The sequence below is a fragment of the Eleginops maclovinus genome, chromosome 1 (genome assembly GCF_036324505.1).
Source record: "Eleginops maclovinus isolate JMC-PN-2008 ecotype Puerto Natales chromosome 1, JC_Emac_rtc_rv5, whole genome shotgun sequence".
Taxonomy (NCBI): Eukaryota; Metazoa; Chordata; class Actinopteri; order Perciformes; family Eleginopidae; genus Eleginops; species Eleginops maclovinus.
Genome location: NC_086349.1, coordinates 23,829,212 through 23,849,160, shown reverse-complemented (window position 1 = coordinate 23,849,160; position 19,949 = coordinate 23,829,212). Strand labels below are relative to the sequence as shown.

Sequence of the window (19,949 nt, the reverse complement as noted above, 5' to 3'; positions counted from 1 at the left end):
TCACATAAACAACCTCCATGAACCAATAACACACCTTATGTCATATTTTTATCATAGTTGGCTACTTTATGTGACATTTTCTATAAACGTACATCATAAATACTTATATCAATCTAAAAGAAGTTATGCAAACAGAGCTGATGTGTATTTAACCTCCTTTGCTTCACATTCCTCTAACTTTGCTCGAACTCTTTGACTTTATTTGGAAATCTGTAAATGATCCAAGGAATATTATAAGAGCATAAGGTGATGCCATATTCAGAAGGATGATAAGATGAATATAATGTGATTTTTCTGTACCAAAAATGCAACACATTTGCAGGTCATACAGTTTCCTTTCACTAAATTATATATTTGAACATATTTTTCTATGTTTTCATAAAACAGATGGCAGTCTTGTTTCATATTTTGTTGTATTTTTTACATTGTGCTGTTTTACTGTTTGACTGTTGACCTATCACCAAGACAATCCTTGTATGTGCAAACCTACATGGCAAACAAACCCTCTGAAGCTGTAGGGGTATTAAAGTAAATTGTGGGCATGAAAAGAGAAACACAACACCCATTCAAGACGAAATCATGTATGAATTTGGGAAATACATTAAAAATAACTGGTAAAAATACCCACGTAAGTTTACATTTACTGTGTACTTTCATAATGTCAGTGTTTTGGTTTAAATGTGCCACAGATCATGTTGTACTGTCGCTTGAGTGTGTTGGTGACAATATATATTTTTTTCAGGAACAAGGGAGAGAGCGATGAGTTGGGTGTTATTAACCCTGCCTCCATCCCGCAGCCCGTCCACTCGCAGAGCTCCACCCGCCCCCTCCAGGCTCTGCGCTCCGCTCATCAATAGGGAGCACATTTGAATAATGTGTGAGCACTTGGACTGGAGCCAATCAGCTGTCAGAGGACCGTGATGAATCGCAATGCATTATTGATAATAATAATTACGGTGACATGCGCATTTCTACTTGAGGGGGACTAATTTGCCAAGCAGAAGAAATTTGTAGAAGGAGAGGAAATATTGTTGCCAACTCTTTACTCCTGATGGTTGCATCATGTCGAGGCGCAAGCAAGCCAAACCGCAGCACATCAACTCCGACGAGCCGGGTGCGTTAGAGAATGGTAAGTTTGCGCACAACATATGAGGGAGTTTGTTTCCCGAAAACTTAACATACAGCTCCGCCATGCCATGTTGCAAAACTATCGACATTTTATCTCAAAAGTTTGGGGCTGCATTTCACATCGTTCTCCTCGCACTTTGACCTGTTGCTGTCTGTTTGAATTGACCAGAAGTAAAAAAACTGAGCCTCGGTCACTTGACCAAATTCAGAAATGATTTTTTTAACACAATACAGGTGTCCCGCGAGGAGGGTTAGCGACTATATTGAAATTCGGTTCACTTTGTTCACAGAAAGACGATATATTGAGCTTTAAAAAAAGTAAAAAAATGTTTGAATGTTAAACTACTTTCCAATTTATTCCTAAACCGAAACTTTCGAGTTGTAGTTTAGATGGTTTTGAACTTTGTTTGGCTTCATAGAAACGTGTATTGCGTACTGTTGATTTATTGATATATTGAACATTGACGTTAGTAGAGTGGCAAAGAATGAATGCTTACGATGTGTTTGTGTAGGCCTATCATGTTCCTTTCATATAATTCTGATATTCTACATTTGGCCTCATTTGTCATGAAACTTCGCTTTTAGCGGGTGGTAAACATTAGTGCGTATGCATTGAACGCTCTTTGACTGAATTTAAGGTGGCATTGTTAAAATGGTTTGTGCTGTAACTTATATTTCATCTTTACTGAGTACGTCGCTGAATGTAATGTAACTACATTGATATTTGGATAATCAGAATTTGGTCGGATTTGTTTGCAAGCGTGTGTCGATATTGAGGTTTTAAACAAAGCTGCCTAAAACACTGTATGAAATGTGACTCTGGAGTAAGCTGACCTAAAGGCAATAAATCCCCCAGTTTAATGCATGACTGTTTCCTTTCGTACATATGTGGAGAGGTGGGGGATGGAGCAGTGGCCTTTTTGTGGAGACTAGGTGGGGGTGCGTTTTGGTGTTGCCATATGCAAGTTCCCGTAGCTGTGGTCACAAGTAAGAACTCACCTTATAATTAGGAACGTTTGTTAACACGATGGAGGACAGATACTGAGCTCTTTGATATGTACCTACATTTACGAAAAACGCGTTTTTTGAGTAAATATTTCATATCTAGTGAACCACTCCATGCATTGAATGGTTAGTCTGACCTCGTGTCATGTACCCCACCATAGGTGATCAGAAACAGGTCATGCGCCGTCAAGTGGTAAGCTAGAGCGTTGCCTCTTCATTTTTACCTCATACTCGACGTCTGATTTTTATTCTTAATACCAGTCAAATATATCAAGTTGCACATTGTGTGTGATTCTCCACTGGAAGTTAATTGCATTATGAGATGAGTGACTGTATTAGTGCACAAATGTGTGCCTTAGTCCCTGGTACTGTTTCCTCAAAGCTCAGTAATGCAGTTTGCAAATTTTTGTGTTACTCTGCTTCAATGCCTCCTGGTGAGCAATTATCAAGTCCAACAGTTTCCTTGGGCAAATGCAAACAGGTGGTCTACCCCCTTTCTTTGAGGCATTAGCATTTAACAATACACCCAGTTGTGAAATGGCCTCTTGGTTAGTAGACAAATTAAAATGCCCACTTGGAGCACTCATCAGGCTTTCACAGGCTGTGAAACTGCTTCATGCTAATCAACAGAAGATTACCATTTTTTTTAAACCCATGTTTGCATACTAAACTTGTTTGTTACTTTCTACTCTTTGTTACAAACAATAACTTAAAATGCAGTTTATAGATATTCATGAATTATTGCAGAAACTATTTACCTTTCTCTAATTGTTACAGTAGTAACACAATTTGCCCCACACCGGCAAATAATCTGATTTTGAGCAAAGAGCTTAGTGGAGTATTTCAGAAAACACAGTAATGTAATGACTTTGGCTCTTTGTCCTCCTGGACATTGTTTAGGGTATATGTCAAAGGTAGAGGGTTGCCCTCTGCTGGCCCTGTAGGCAAATTCAAAGTCCTTTACAACCCAATGCAGTGACCTGCAAGGAGTGGACCAAAAAAAAGGAACATCATACAATACAAATGAATCCAATTCATTAAAAATTGAAAGTTTACAATGGCAACAAGAAGTTAACATAGCTTAAGAGCTTTATAAATGCTTTAGAGAATTTGTTGTTCTTACCATAATTAGACTTGTTATACTAATTGTATTGATCAGATATTGTCATTACTGTATTCAAAGCATATGTTTAAATCCTGTACCCTCTTTTCTTTGCCTTTTTTATTTTAGGAATTCCTCGAGACGATCAAACTGAGGAGATTGGAAATGAAGGGAAAAGGTGCAGAATGGACGACATCAGTGTCTGCACCAAGTGTTGTGCCGAATTCTTTGATGAAAACGAATATCTTGAGCATGAAAAAAAATGCACAAAAAGTCCGAAAGTGCTCATCGTGAAAAACGGAGATGGCAATGGAGTGCCTGAGGAATATTCACAAGGGTCCCCAAACGGCCTAATGAGTGACCAGGACGACAGCCAATCTAGCAGCCTATCCCCCTTAAACGCCAATACAGACCAGCTGGAAAGAACAGAGGACGAGTCCAACATGAACGAAGAGGACTCGGGACCGCATGATCAGAAGGGCATGCCTCCTAGCCCTGAGATGAATTATCACCACTCGCTCAAAATGCAAGATACAAATGTCACTCTTGAAACCATGGCGGACACCAAAGTGGCTGTCTCCCAACATTACTCCAATAATACAGCCCTGATCACGTCACAGGAAGCCATACAGGTCATCCCGATGATCTTGGAACAGTTAGTTTGCCTTCAGCAACAGCAGCTACAGCAAATCCAGCTCACAGAACAGATTCGAATCCAAGTATCCATGATGACTCAAAATTGTCTCCAGTCATCAGTAGGGGCAGCAATGGACCCTCTGAAAGCCCTTGGCGCGCATCTCTCTCAACAGTTGTCGGCCTGCAGCCGCTCTGATAGGAAAAAGGACCGGCAGTCAAAGCCTTTCTATGGAGGCAATAAAGCAAGGTAAACTAACTCTGCCGGTTGGCATCCATCCCTCTCTGCCTGAAAGACTGGAATCTTTGACTTCTAAAAATGACCTTTTGAAGGCCCTCCCAGACATGGCTAGCCGTTTACCAGGACAACTTCCAAAGTCACCGGGTGTCATGGGTTTAACAAGCGCCTTCAACAGTATCCAGGCAGGCATTGAGCCCGCTAAGAAAATGAAGCCGAAGATGCCAATCGCCCCTCCAGAATCAAAGAATGGCGACTCTGTATACAGGCACAAGTGTAAGTACTGTGGAAAGTCCTTTGGCAATGACAGTGCTCTCCAGATTCACCTGCGTTCTCACACCGGCGAGAGGCCTTTCAAGTGTAACATTTGCGGCAACCGCTTCACAACCAAAGGAAATCTCAAAGTGCATTTCTCGAGGCATAGAGACAAGTATCCTCACATCGGCATGAACCCACATCCTGTACCCGAGCACCTTGACAACATCCCCACCAGCAGTGGTATTCCCTTTGGCATGTCTGTGCCCATGGACGAGTCAAATATGACCGACGTTAAGCCAATGTTGCCTCATCCTTCTGCTGGCTTCCAACAGTCACCTGTACCATCATTGAAGACATTTGACGCAGGGGACCCATTTTCCCAGAGACCTTCCCCATCAACAAGCGACATCTCCCCAACCATTTCCTGTAGTATGTTTGGGCAAGAAACTGGAGTGGATCTCCTTCCGAAAGATACAGAGGATCTGCTAGGCGCCCTGCATCATATGAACAGTAATTCCCTTGTAGGTGAACAAAACTCTGGAACTGCAAAACTTCAGCAGATGGTGGATGGCCTGGAGAAGAGGACCAACGACCCCAACGAGTGTGTCATCTGCCATAGAGTCCTCAGTTGCCAGAGCTCGCTCAAAATGCACTACCGCACACACACTGGCGAGAGGCCCTACAAGTGCAAAATCTGTGGCCGCGCATTCTCCACCAAGGGTAACCTCAAAGCCCATTATGGAGTGCACAGGGCTAACTCTCCTCTTAAAATGCAACACTCGTGTCCCATCTGCCAGAAGAAGTTCACCAATGCTGTGGTTCTGCAGCAGCACATCCGCATGCACATGGGTGGGCAGATCCCCAACACCCCAATGCCAGAAACCCAGTATGAAGCAGCAGAAGCCATGGAGTCATCTCTTTCGGAGGAGAACTCTACAGATATCAATGGTTTTGAAGCGAGCTTGGAGGATCATGAGCCAGAGCTGAACTCCCAGAAGCCAATTGACACCTCAGATTCCCTCCCACCCGCCACTGAAGAACCACCACAGAATCAGACTCCCCCACCTTGTTTTCCAGCCTCGAAGTTTTGAAGAGTCTCACCTCAGCTCTTGAATTAAAACGACAGAGCAGCACCGCTTCGGAGAGTGAGGGACCATCCCTACCTCCTCCCAGAGAGCTGGAGTATCAAAACAGCCGCAGTCCTGCCATTTCTGACCATTCTGCCATGTCTTATCACTCATCTTCCCCACTAAATAACAACACAAATGGCAGCAAATCTCCTGAGGCCCCTAGCAATGAATTTGCCCGCAGTTTCTCTAGACCAGATTGTGATGGCGGTGCTCAAGGTGGTACTGAGTCCAGTGGTGCGCTTGATCTCACATCTTCCAGCAGCTTCACCCCCAAAGCAATCAAAGAAGAACCTGGCATACCATACACAAATGGAGAATATGGTGAGTTTATTAGAAAACAATTTAACCAGAAAAGTATTTTAAAGGTCGTCATGTTGGACACTTAGATCTAATATTCACCCTCTTTTTTAAAAATCTTTTAAAGTATCTGGCAACATGTTCATGAAGATGCCATCAAGTCTGGAGATGAAGATTCCTTCAGAGAATCCGCTGGGCCCTCACGGTTTGTTCAGCTCCCATATGCCTCAGGGAACCACCATGCCCTCGTCCATGTCCAGCGCGCCTAGACGATCATCCAAACAACACGTTTGTCATGTTTGCTGCAAGAACTTCTCATCTGCCAGCGCCTTGCAGATCCACGAGCGCACTCATACAGGGGAGAAGCCATTTGCCTGCAATATCTGTGGCAGGGCTTTCACCACCAAGGGAAATCTAAAGGTAAGTCATAATGGTCTAACAAAGGGCAGAATATTTGGAAGTTCTTGAATATGGAGCATTGTGATGGGATTGATATTAACTATGTCTTGTCTTTTAGGTACACATCGGCACTCACATGTGGAACAACACGTCGCGGCGTGGCCAGCGTCTGTCTCTGGATAATCCCATGGCGCTGATGGCTATGAGCTCCGAGGCAAAGATGATGCCAGAAATGATGCAATCCCCCAAAGACCTGGGTGCTCCAGCAATGAACTTTGAGCAGTCTCTGTGGAACCAGTATGCTGCTGCCTTCAGTGGAGGCCTGACCATGAAGACCAATGAGATCTCAGTCATCCAAGGGGGTGGCATCCCCCTTCCTGGGAGCCCCGCCGGTGGGCCTCTGATTGGCTCCACCGGGGGCCTCATGAAGATGGATGGATCCCACCCTGGCTTGCCTGGCTCAATGGCCGAAATGGAGAAGAACGGCTCCAGCAGCGTGCCAAAATTGCAGTTCCCACATTTCATGGAGGAGGGTAAAATTGCAGTTAATTAGGCTTTTTTTAGCCTTTAGTTACCAAATGAACTCAGTTTTTGAATGTCTCCCTTTTTCCGAATGAGGTACAATCAATATTCAGCGAGAACCTTTGAGAATCTGCTAGATTTGTTGAATTTCAAGTAACTTCATTGCAGCTGTCTCCCTCCTCATCTGAACGATTCTCAAGTGTTATTTTTCTTTTTGTTGAACTTGATATAACTACTGTAGTTGTATTTTTTTTTATATAAATATATATGCGGGTATTTTTTTCCTGTGACTTTTGTTTTGCTGTCTATCCAGAAGTCTGAATGTACAACTTACTTGAAACTGCTTTAATTCAGACTGTCTCTTTGATACTTTTTGAAGGATTTTGACTTTAATAGGAAGTTTCAGGGCATGCATTTTTAAAGGACAAGGTGTCTGTGTTCAGAAAATATTGGTGTAGTTGACCATATGGACCTAGAATGACTACTTTAACTCATTGTCTGTCATAGGTTTTATGACATTGTTCATTTCTGTAGTGGTAAATGTCATTAGCTTGTCTCATTTTGAAGGGGCTTTTGATCAGACAGTGTCTTGTCCATGAAATCAAGGTGCAACAGTTCACTCAACTATACAAAATAGGCTTTCATTATTGTTGCGTCAGAGCTAAGATAGGTGATTTAAAACTTTTGCCAAGTGCCTAATTAGACTTGTACAATGTTGCTGCCTTAGACTGAAAAATAAGGTTGTAATGAAAGCTCTGTCATACTGACACATTTCTGTGTTGCACCGTTTAATAATATAGCATTGTATTTCATATTTTCATCAACAAAGGTAACATATTCCACTTGTAAAATCTGGAGATTCAAATTGAGTTCTGAAGGTTTCTAAATGCTCAATGTTGTTATGCCTGCACTTTATATCTGGTTTTAGTTACATTTACATTGTTATAGTTACATTTCACTGCTTTTATTGTAATGGCTAAGAGTGGAAAGGGCAAATCTACAATTTTGTTAACTTTTCCTTCCTGTCAATTGTGTGTATGTGTGTGTGTTACAACCAGTAATTGTCAGACTCGTTTTTTTTCCTTATCAACTTGTAGCATCATTAATTTATTTAATAATTCACAAAATGCTTGAGGTTAGGGGGTAAGTTCTACCTCGTTTAGATTTTAGTTGTCCTCCGTGCCCCCTTCTCTCAACGCAATGCGCTGTATGTTTTCCGATACATTCTCGAGTACATGATGAGATTTTCATTCTCAACCTGCTGAGTTGAACATTCATGAATGTATCACTGGACACTTTACACAACTCAGAATGGTCAGAGTACTTTGTAGGCCCCTGCTGTACATTCCTTATCGATATGCATTTGCCAAGTTGTGCCTTTCTTTAGCAAACCATGTCAAAACTGCTTTCAGGTTGGTCTCTACAATTAACCCTCTATGGGACTTCGTCATTTATAAATGACGCTTCAAAAAACAGCTTTAAAAAATAACACAAGCCTCTAACCAATCATATTGCACCTTTAATGTGTCACCTAACATCCCTTCTAACCAATAAAATCAAAGATTATATAATGTCATGACAACAAGGAAGTTACAAGGAAGTACAGGAGACAAGAGCACATGTTAGGTCACATGCACAAGTAGCATCATGGTAAGTCCATTTTTAAGCTATAAAACACACATAAATCACCAATAAAAAAATATTACTAAATAGCCTAACAGTTGTTTTACTATTTTAGTCATTTCATGTAAGGAAATCTACAAATCCTTCTTCAAAACAGTTAAAAAAGTGCATGTCATGTATAAATGACAAAGTCCCATTAAGGGAAAGAAATGTTCCTAATGGTTTCTATTGTTGTGATGGAGATTCGACTGTTGTGATGCAGGGTCAAACTATTTATTCATACGTCTTTCTTAGGACGTTTCCAAGTTTTATGGTAAAGTGAGAGGGACAGCTATGCCTATTCCTGAGGGCAGTGAGGACAGTGCCAGCAGTGATGAGGACGAGGTAGTTGTGAGAGTGGAGCCCAGAAATGAGCAACAGGAAGACAGCGACAATGAGAGAGATGGTAGTGATGAAGGACAGGATGAGAATGAGGAGCCAGGCAGTGAGGAGGATCTTCAACCAGGGATAGGCCGTAGGTTGTTGTGGAAGTCAGCGATCCGTGCCCATTACCCAGTCCCTGCCTGGAAGATACGTCTGGCCACAGCAGAAAGGGTGCATTCCCCAACCTATTATTTTAGGCAGATGTTCTCCCCTGAGTGTTTCAAACACATTGTAGAGCAGACCAATCTCTACTCTGTACAGAGCAATGTGAACGCACCCCTGAATTGTTCAGAGAAAGAGATGGAGCAGTTCATTGGCTGTGCCTTTCATATGGGCATTTATGGTGTACCTGCACAACGCATGTGCTGGCAGACACACACTCGCATTGACAAAATTGCTGAGGTGATGCCAATGAGAAGATGGGAACAGATCAAAGCCAACCTCCATTTCAATGACAACACTATGGAGGGCCCTCATAATCTAGGCCAAGATCGGCTCTTCAAGGTCAGACCATTTCTTGACTTTACAGTTGAGACTATGAAAAGCATCCCTTTGACAGAGCATCTCTGTGTTGATGAGCAAATAATCCCATTCAAAGGGAAGAGTTATTTGAAAAACTATAACCCCAAAAAGCCCCACAAATGGGGTTACAAGGTGTATGTGCTTTGTGACTCCAAGGGTATGGCATACAACTTTGAATTCCATGTTGGAAAAATTCAACCAGTCAGTGGAATGCCTGACCTGGGTGCAAGCAGCAACATAGTCCTGCGGGTAGCATCCATAGTACCTCCATACCAGAACTTCAAGCTATACCACGACAACTGGTTTACTAGCATAGGTCTTGAAGTAGAAATGGCAAAGAGAGGTATACACTGCCTTGGCACAGTCAGAACAAACTGGTTGAAAGGATGTCCCTTGAAAACAGACAAGGAAATGAAAAAAATGGGAAGGGGCTATTTTGAGGAGAAGGTTGCTATGTGTGAAGGGGTGCAGGTAATTGCTAACAGGTGGCAGGACAACCGCAGTGTTACTCTACTCAGCACTTTCACAGGTGCACACCCAGTTTCTCAGGTCGAAAGATGGGACAAAAAGAATAAAGAAACAATCAACGTGACATGCCCCACTTCTGTTGCATTCTACAACAAACATATGGGAGGCGTTGATTTGATGGATTCGCTGATAGCACTGTATCGAACGAAGATCAGGTCACGCAAGTGGTACCTTCGAATCTTTTTTCATGTCATGGACATGATTTGTGTCAATTCATGGCTACTCTACCGTCGAGACCGTGAGACAAGTGGTCAGCCACAAAGAGGGGAACTCAGTCTAAGGGAGTTCAAGTCAATCGTTGCTGATGTTCTCTGCTCAGAGGGCACAGAAAGGGCCAAACGGGGGCGGCCAAGTCAAGTGGAGACTCCCCGAAAGATGGCTAAGAGGAGGGAATCATGCCCTCAAGAGGAGGTCAGGAAAGATGGCCTTGCCCACTGGCCATACTATACGGAAAAACAAGGCAGGTGCAAGTACGGCAACTGCTCAGGGCAAACAAGAGTGAAGTGCAGCAAATGTGACGTTCACCTGTGCTTCACACCAAAAAAGAACTGCCTGGTTCAGTTTCATAACTAATGGGACAAATTTGCATATATCTTTTTAATTATTATGGTTCAAGAATCATTCTGAAATGAAATTTTTTAAGTGTTTTATCAATAAAATGTGTTCATGGATAATGAAGCCATTGTTATTTAATCAATTGTTTTTTACATTAAGAAATCATGGAAAAATATATACCCGAATGGGACAAAGTCATTTATAAATGACGATACCCCAAAATAAAGGTCAAAGGTCAATTTGGGAAAGTGAGCATAGGAAATTTATTTTAGGCCTTAATACACTTAAAATCAAAGGTCATTAAATTTTTTTAGTTAATTTCCTTAATTAGTCCCATAGAGGGTTAAAGTGATGTTGAGCCAATTTGGCCTGTTTACAATGTAAATTTTTTTTTGTTTTTCAAATGTTTCCTACACCTAAATATTTTCTGATTTTGAAAAATAAAATCAGGGTGGCTTTTTCAATATTCATGCTGTCTTCACTTCATTACTGAATCTGTTGCCAAACTTATTGAAGGTCAAAATTTGTCACTGAATGACAGCTGTCTGGAAGCTAATTTGATAGTGTAATTTTGTATTATCTCTGCCTTTGCAAACTGAGTTGCAGGCAGTTTAGGTGCACATAAAATGCCTTATTTACATCAATTCACCTTCAGATGACTCGGTATTTCTTACTATGCTCATGACCCACCGGTAGCCATTAATCCCTTCTCATTTTGCATTCTCAACGAACAACTATTTGCATCTACAACTGAAGCATGCTTGCTAATCCTGTCCACAATTCATTTAAGGTCAACTATAGAGTGGCTTATTGGACATGAAACAAATCTTAAATGTCATTTGTAGTGTATTTAAACAAATATACTGAGTAAGCATCATTGCCTGTATTATAAATGACAGCTCTATAATAATAATCATAATGTTCAGTGTTTGTGTTGTGTATCACACCATTTGGTTTCATTCTGCTCTAAGACAAACATTCAAAGTAAGAGCATACAATAAAAGTTGTAAGCATGAAGTTGATGCATGGCGAGGGATAGAAACACTAAAACATAGCACTGTTAAAAACACAAGACTGCTGTTCCTCTAAATGAGCTGAATCTGAATTCAAAGCTGTATCACTATATTAGCATACTTACCCATTTCTTCTCTTTTTAATATTCTTACACCCATTTTTAAAAGCACACTGTAGTATATGCTGTTCATTTGGGCATTGCTCACTTTAATCCAGTGATATAATAATATATATTCTTTGAAGGGGCATTCTGCGTACATAACTAGCATGCAACTACTACTTCAGGTACTTTAAAATATGTTCATGCTAATACTGGTGCTCATACTTAAATAACATTTTAAACGCAGGACTTTTAGGCTTCTTGCTACTTGAGTTTTGGCTACTTCTACTAGGCTACTGGTAGAAGCTAGGCTAGTAAAATCAAAGGTACAAGTAACAACAGCTGCTGAAATAAGGGTGCTGGACAACAAATAAATACACATGTAGTGAACCATAAACATACTAGCCAACAATGGAACCTCAAAACTATCATTAGGTGCACTGGGGCTAAACCTGATATCCACCACTGCTTAGTTATTTCCTAAAAAGAAATCTAGGGAAGTATGATGACAGGTATATGTATTAACACAGTATCCCCTGTTGCTTCTGATGGTGCCTTTAAATTGAAATAATCAACAGCTAAACTTTTTTAAATTGATGCTTATGTGACTCAAATGAAGCTCCCTAATAAAAAATGATCCCTTCATCAGAGTAAATAAATAAGTATTCAGCCCTGTAAACATATTCGTAATGAAAGTCTACAATATTTAAAATCAAAAACGAGTATCAGTGAATCATGATGAGATAAAGTGTGCTTGGTGTATCGTAAGCTAACTGATCCAGCATCACTGCTAACCTGCTCACTGTCCCCCCCGTCCCGTCTAAGTGACAGCCGGGGAGCCTCCGCCCAGAAACCGCTCCTGCCAGGCGGACTGACAACAGCCTCCACCCGCTAACCGGGAGCTGCAGGAATGACCGACAATATCCCCCTACAACCCGTGAGGCGGCCGAAAAGACACGACAGTAAAAACAGAAATGGGTAAGGGCGTTATCCGGCATAAGAATATTAATATGGAGCCGTTTGTTGACGTATTTCGCTGGTCGGCTAACGTTAAATTGTTTACGGGAGCGCGAGACATTGTCTAAAACTAGCTTAGCAGTGGAGGCATTTGAAATATCAGTTAGAGGAAAACCAACGGCTAATATTGAAATACACATTTTTGAACACGTTATGACCGTTTAATGCAGCTTTAAATCGGCTAGCTTTAGCATCAGGAGACATCCTTGTTCCGGGGTAGCAAGTGCATTTGACGCCCATGTCAATATTTGCTCGGTACATTGAAACTGTCCAGGAGCAGATACTACGCTGAAATGCAGGCCCGGATTTAAAACGATACCATGTTTTGAATTAACATGCTGGCTCAATGATGCCTTTTGTATGGTTATTTGTGATTTGCACATAAAGGTGCAGGCCTCTTGATGATGAAGAAAACACGCACAGGGCAGACACAGTGCTGAAATGCAGCCAATAATCTGACCAGGCTGTCATGCTGATGTCACCTCCTCTAATAATCACATAATACAAAGACAAAATGTCTGAAAATAAGCTGTTTATAATGCAGATATACTGGCCTGTAGCTAGATGCTTTGTGTACAGTAAAATTGGTCAAGCATGATGTCTATCATTGTGTCCAATTCACCTGGCCAACCTGACATGGTGGTTATACACTCAGTCACTAGTTTATAGACGAAAGTGCAACGGATCCCACCATCACAAAGGTTGTAATGTGTGGTTTTCAGTTATATTTCATATCAATGAGGGTATGCTAAACTATTGAAACATGCCTCTTTGTAATGCTCCACAAACTACACCCTCAAATCATCGCAAAGGGGAATCAAAACCAGTTTTAACAAAGGCTGAGCATTATAGCCTCCAAGGGAGGATTTATTTCAGGACAGTTGTATTAGACTACATTTGTTGAAGCTAGATGTACCAAAAAAGCCGAAGTCCTATATGTCAACTAGAAGGGCGCTCTTGAGAATGCAGACCTCAGCTCATGCCAAATGACCTACCAATGTTAATGAAAGTGAAAAATAATGAGTTTATCCGCATTGTGATTCGGATATGTAATGAAGAACTTCTTGGCCCTTGATACACCCTTCCATCATGTTTCATCAAAGATGGGCAGTTGATTTCTCGGTTAAGATAAGATAAGATAAGATAAGATAAGATCTGCGGTGTATCGCAAATATTAAACTGCTTAGTTGACCAAAAAAAGATGTTAGAATATGGGTTCTGGAAATTTTTGTTCAGCTTTTTTCAATGTTTACATTTATTTATTTTCATAGAAGCAGAATCAGGTGTAGCACTTTGCTCCATCTCCATGCTAGGATTTGTTTTATACCATGTAAACAATTAGTCGAGAAACTATTTGGCAGTATAATCCATAACCAAAGTGCCTTTTGAACAGGAATTTTGACTTGTCATGGTGGGAACAGCACAGGTGTTGCTAATATAATTAAGGATGGCATTTTTGTCAACTCAGCCATCATTAATTGTATTGCTTACACCTGTGCCCATGCCTACAGTGACCTGTCAATGTGTCTTCTGTGTAAAAGGCCTGTCAATAGTCACTACCTCAATCTATCTGTAAGGAAGTGCGTGGTCTAAAAACAGCAACAGCTCGATTTTTTAATCAATGATAAAGCCAAATCTTGGCTAATTGTGCACAATAACAAAACAGAGGAACACAATGTAAATAATCTCCTAATCCTTATTGTATTTGATCCTATACTACAAACGTACATGCTGTGTGCATATATGCATCTTTAAATACAGTATCTATCATACAACTGAAATAATTCTTCATATGTGGGCCTGATACATTTGGTTTCTCCCTGGGTACACGTTTTACCAGAGATCCAGCAATAGTGTATTAAGTTACAGAGGAACCTGTTTTGTGTCCACTGCAAGGTTATCACAACAATCTCTAAAAGAATATCTGCAAAAGTAGCAAAAGCTGTCTGTCCGGACAGACAGCTTTTGGACAGTGAACCTTTGTTATATATTTGTTTTAAAGCTACGACATCTGTCATTAACCTATTTATGCTCAATGCACTTTCTTGAAAGAACGTCTATGTTGTGTTTATAGGTAGTGTGTTATCCTTATTCCCGACTCCCGAGGTCACTGGACTCTTGGTTCATTGATATGGAGTGCTTTGTTTGTGTAGAGCGGTGGGAGTGGCCACCCTTTTCCTGATGAAGTTAATATTTATCTTGTAAAGAATAATCTCTTCAGATTTCCTGATCATGGACCTTTAGTTTGAAGCTGCAATAAGCAACACATTAACTAAGAGATGTGACTGGCAATTTATTAAAAAAGGATCCATTACATGACAGCTTCACACACAACCAACACAGGGTAATGAGTCACACTCAAGATGATCTTGTTGCAGTTTATCAGGAGATATTCCTTATTGTTTCTCCCTCTGTTGCTCTCAGGTGCTGCCCGTGGTCGCGATGCTGTGGCATGGGCGACTTCCGTCCCCGCACCGTGTGGCTCGGCCACCCAGAAAAGAGGGAGCAGAGGTACCCGAGGAATGTCATTAACAACCAGAAGTACAACTTCTTCACCTTCCTGCCTGCGGTTAGTGTCAGTCAAAGGTCACCCCTCCACCCTCCTTTCTGTTAACCCCCCAAAACCACCACCCACCTCTCCATCATGGCTCTTACTCATCGTCAAATCACACACTATCTGCGGAACCATCATCTTGGCTGTCATGTTATACCAAAATGAAATAGAAACAAATAGTGGACATCGTATTCATGTCCTATTTTAAATGAGCATCAGAGGCTGATCTAATAGTTATTTTACACATATATATATTCATAATTTAGTCCATAACTTGTCAGAAAAGAATGAAAGATGTCCATTATAACCCAAGGCTGTGTTTAGATATCCCTTATTGATTCCACCCATCAGATCAAAACCAAAATACATTCAGGTTACAATAATATAAAACAGGAAAAAGCAAAAAAAGCTCACATTAAAGAGGCTGTAACCAGCAAAAAAGGTCAATTAACTTACTTTAATTGACTAGATAATGAATTGAATAAGGGTCTTACCCTAACAACTTACCTCAAACGTTCATTTATTAACCTATATATTTATTCCTACTTTAGTTATCTTGTCTTGTTTGCTTATTGATTGTCTAACCCAAAAATGCCAACATACTATTAGCATTCCTCCTTATGCTAGCACACATTTTCATTAACTTGTGTGTTAATAACTCGTAACTATGTGACTCATGCGAGAGGGCAGTTCGTGACAGATGCACTCCCTTAAGTATGTATGTATGAATGTGCAGAATGTTAGGAAATAGTGCAATTCTTTAATTTGCTTTCATGTTATACCGTCATTTGATCAGACCGTCTCATTGAGATCAACAATATAAACACAACAACAGCAAAAGGTACAAACACTAAACATGGTGGTATGTCTTGGGTTCAGATGTAGATCTATGGTGGATCATTTGAGTCCCGTTTGGACAAAGAAAAACATTTTCCCACAGCACCAGATCACATCCTTAAAATAATATGGAAGATGCATATGTTATTTGGTTGGAGGTTTTTCTGTCTAAGCTTTGTGGTTTTGACCATCGCATTTCCCCAGCTGGATTTGCATATGAATTTGTTTTTCAGACATTCGGTTGTCTTAAGATCTTATGACCCCCTTTTTTTCGTGTATATGAAGTCGGACATTGAAAGTAGCTCACATTTGTTTGGAAAGCCAAAGACAAAAGCAAAGGCTTTTTTTGCATTGCAAATTGGGATGCTTTATTTTCTTTGGTCATGCCAAGAACCTCTTCTCCCCGGGACATAACGAAGTCTTCATGTTTGTGGTTTCATTGTTTCTGCTCTCCACTGCTTTTGGAAATGACGTACAGAAGTAATGTGATACAGTTTCCTTCGGTAGTAATCCTGCACACAGGTGGTAATTATATTAGGCAAAGTTAAAGCATGAGTGTTCATTTTCAGAAGGGCACTAATGAAAGTGTGTCTGCATGCTGTTTCACATCACATGGATTGTTGATAAGGACAAATAGGATGACGACACTGTAAACAATTTTGGATTCTTTTTTTTTCATATTTTTGCTTAAATTGTATTATTTAACTTAATTTATTTTCCCAAAAATGTTTCTTGATGAATTTTCTCAGGGTATTCTCAAAAAGTAATAGATTCACTGATCTAAAAACTACGCCTTAAATGGTATTGAAATGTCTAAATTCCATCTTTCAAAAACAGAAAAAAACTCCATGAGAGAAAGATATTATTAACTGCTTTGTTCTGAAATGTCATCATAAAGTATCTAAAATAACATCAGCATCTTAAAAAAAAATACAAAAAAATCCAATGCCTCTCCCATCAACGCCTGGCAGTTACAGATAGCAGAAAAAATGATGGGTTGAACTGGTCTTGAATTTAATCCTGCATTAATAACTGTAAATCTATATTCCGGTTGTAGGTACCCTGTTTTTCCAGCAAATGTATGCTTGAAGCGGAATTTCCCAAAGGCTAAGGTCTTCAAAATGCTTGTTTTGTGCGACTGAAATAAAAGCAAATATCCACACCTAATCAGTCATGGCTGAGCAGCAAATGTGAAGACACTGTCATATACACAATAACTTACCACACTGCAAATATTTAACTCTGCTTCTTTGTTCCATGTTCACAGGTGCTGTTCAATCAGTTCAAGTACTTCTTCAACTTGTACTTTCTGCTGTTGGCCTGCTCTCAGTTTATCAACGAGCTACGACTAGGAGCGCTGTACACCTACTGGGTCCCACTGGTTTGTGACATTTCACTAACTGATGATTATAACTCTTAATACTCCTTATTTTACTCTATCTGTGTTCTGTTTTTGTTTTGATGGAAATAATGTAGCAGAAACAGTAGCTACAGGACTAGCATGTATGAAGTTGATTTGTTGTTCTATATTTAGGAGAAGTAACTATTTAATTTAGCCATTTTTCACTCTCCAGGGTCTGGTTTTGGCTATCACCATCATGAGAGAGGCAGTCGAAGAAATAAGATGCTACCTTCGAGACAAAGAAGTGAACTCCCAGATTTACAGCAAGCTTTCAACAAGAGGTACGGATTAGAAACTCAAAGGAAAACATTGAGTATGTTTTGGTCGTGTGTTGATATCCGAACCATGTTGTTTATCCCTCAACATCAGCGTCTATTAACTGTAGGAGGTTGGTCCTGTTAAAACTTATTGGGGCTAGGGGAAATGGCGGGGTAATTCAAAGCAGAGATGTAAAAGTGTACATAAGAGGCCTCGGTATAAAGTGCTACCAGCAATAAAAAGCAGGGGACCTCTTGTGGTTTCCATCACTTTGTCCTTTTGATGTGGCAGCTTGTTTTACCCATAAACACAACGACTGCTTGCCTCCATGATAGCGCCCCCCGAGAATATGTCGCGGTTTATACAAAGTTTATGGTGTCAGGATTTGGTGTGTTGTTGGAGGAAGAATGTGCTTGGAAAAATGAGGTACTTTATTAATTCCAAACTGGGACATTGCGTTGGAGCAGCATAAAACAAAACAAAGCATTGCACATCATTAGAAAATAAAAGAGTAGAAATAAACAATTCTAAAATATATAAACATCTCAAAATAGAAATAGGAATAGTTTTTTTAAATATATATATAGAAAATGAAATTTATTGAGATTTATTATATATTTATTGAAGAAACAGTCAAAGTTGGCAAAGATATTACATTTTCTGAGGGAAAGAAAATCACATTTATGTAGCTGGATCTTGTGAATATTTAAAAACTGAATGAAAAATTACAATAAATAATTCAATAATGGACATTGTTGCAGGCTAGTGTTCTGTTAATCAACTAATCAGTTAAATAAATGGCAGCTCTGATCACGTGTTGAGCAAAAACTGTGTACGAGATAAATGTATACATCAAAGCATCATCTCTGATTTTAGATTATATTTGGCCACATTTAGTCCCTGAACGGTAAGGCTGCTGGGAAAATGTGTGAAATGTGTTTTTTTTTGCAATAGTTGAGCACAGCATTGATTGAAGTCCCGTGAAGCCCGGACGCAGAGCAATATTAATGTGCTTTAATGTCTTACATATGCAAAGCCCTGAGGTCACGACACAGGTCAGGGGTCAGTGATCTCTTCCAAACAATTTTGCCTGCTCCTTCCAAATGGAATGAGAGAAAAGGCTCCACTCCCCCTGCATTCTTTCAAATGTGCACACAAAATGAATTTCCCGAATTCACAGGGGTTCCTGCCGAGGCATGCAGGACAACAGTTCACCTCATGTTCTTAAATCACCTTTCATTAACCAAGAAACACAGGAGAAGTTTGTGTGGTTTTACATATGATCTTTGAGGGAGCAATCCTATAAATGCTCTAAAATCTATGCTAAATAACTTCAACATTATCCATAATGAAGGATTCATTTTAGGAGAATTTCAATGCAACCCAACGTGTGATATACACTCTTCATTAACTAACATTTTTCTGCTTTTCAGGCACAGTGAAGGTTAAAAGCAGCGGCATCCAGGTTGGAGATCTTATCATCGTGGAAAAGGTTTGTTGAAAATCCTTTCGTCCACATCTGTGAACGGTTCTGCTTTTCCGAACTGTCACGTTAGCATTTATATGACAGCGAATAGCGAGGGGGCTGTTAATCTTCCGTGCTCCGCTGGTGAGCGAGGTGAAAGGAGTTAGTAAAGATTTTGTAATCTCATGATCAATGCTCAGCCTCCGCCTGTCAAACTGAACCCAAAATACATTTAATTAGATCCCAAACAAACTTGATTAAGTACTTTTTATTGATATGTATCCTGAAATCTGATATTGTAGTTTTTTAAGATACTTAATTTAGTGTGTGTCCTCTGGGGGAATCCGTTGTGAGTAAATTCTCTGAGATCTTTGTACATGAAACACGAGAAGTGAGACCTGTCTTCAGTTTCCAAACTGCCGGCTTCTCTCTGAATCACTCTTCTCATAGCAGCTGAAAGAAAGGTCACACATGCTGTCCCACTCGTTTCTCTAATATGAGTGAGTGATTCAGAGTTATGTGTGTTACGACTCAGAATCAGCAGTGGCTAAACCAGTAGCAGAAAAAAAAAAAAACCTGTCATGTTTTGGACTTTATTCACCAATAATCCATACACGGCTCAGTTTGTGGGAAGCTGTCCAGATGAGTGGATGCAGAATGTGTTTTTGGTCGTGGAGGGAGCGGGTCAGGCAGAGTGTAAAACCTGGGTCCCGCTCAGGCCACGACAGGATGATTTGCTGCAGGGCTTATTCTTCTGACTGACTGACTGCCGGTAATGTGGCACATGAAAAGCTAAGAGTCTCTACAGAGAAGTGCAGGATCAGGAAGTGATGTTTTTCTTTCTGCTTTTCTTTTTGTAGAACCAGCGCGTTCCTGCTGACATGATCTTTTTAAGGACCTCGGAAAGAAATGGTAAACATCTGCTGGTCATTCATCCAG

The 19,949-nt window shown here is 40.4% G+C and overlaps 2 protein-coding genes across 2 annotated transcripts in view; both read left to right on the top strand.

Annotated features, from left to right (window-relative positions):
* Window positions 1-890: 890 nt before the first annotated feature.
* On the top strand, window positions 891-6,750 carry sall4 (spalt-like transcription factor 4). Its single transcript, XM_063894277.1, is given in 6 exon segments — window positions 891-1,129; window positions 3,365-4,053; window positions 4,055-5,402; window positions 5,405-5,815; window positions 5,919-6,211; window positions 6,309-6,750. Coding segments are annotated over 6 exon segments (3,243 nt in total). The 5' UTR covers window positions 891-1,062; the 3' UTR covers window positions 6,744-6,750.
* Window positions 6,751-12,259: 5,509 nt separating this feature from the next.
* LOC134868315 (probable phospholipid-transporting ATPase IIA) overlaps window positions 12,260-19,949 on the top strand; it is a 35,152-nt gene continuing 27,462 nt past the window's right edge. The window contains exons 1-6 of the mRNA XM_063889360.1: window positions 12,260-12,455; window positions 14,919-15,063; window positions 17,153-17,266; window positions 17,460-17,568; window positions 18,979-19,037; window positions 19,871-19,922. Coding sequence (XP_063745430.1) covers window positions 12,388-12,455; window positions 14,919-15,063; window positions 17,153-17,266; window positions 17,460-17,568; window positions 18,979-19,037; window positions 19,871-19,922 — 547 coding nt within the window. The 5' untranslated portion in view covers window positions 12,260-12,387. The remainder of the gene's footprint in view (window positions 12,456-14,918; window positions 15,064-17,152; window positions 17,267-17,459; window positions 17,569-18,978; window positions 19,038-19,870; window positions 19,923-19,949) is intronic.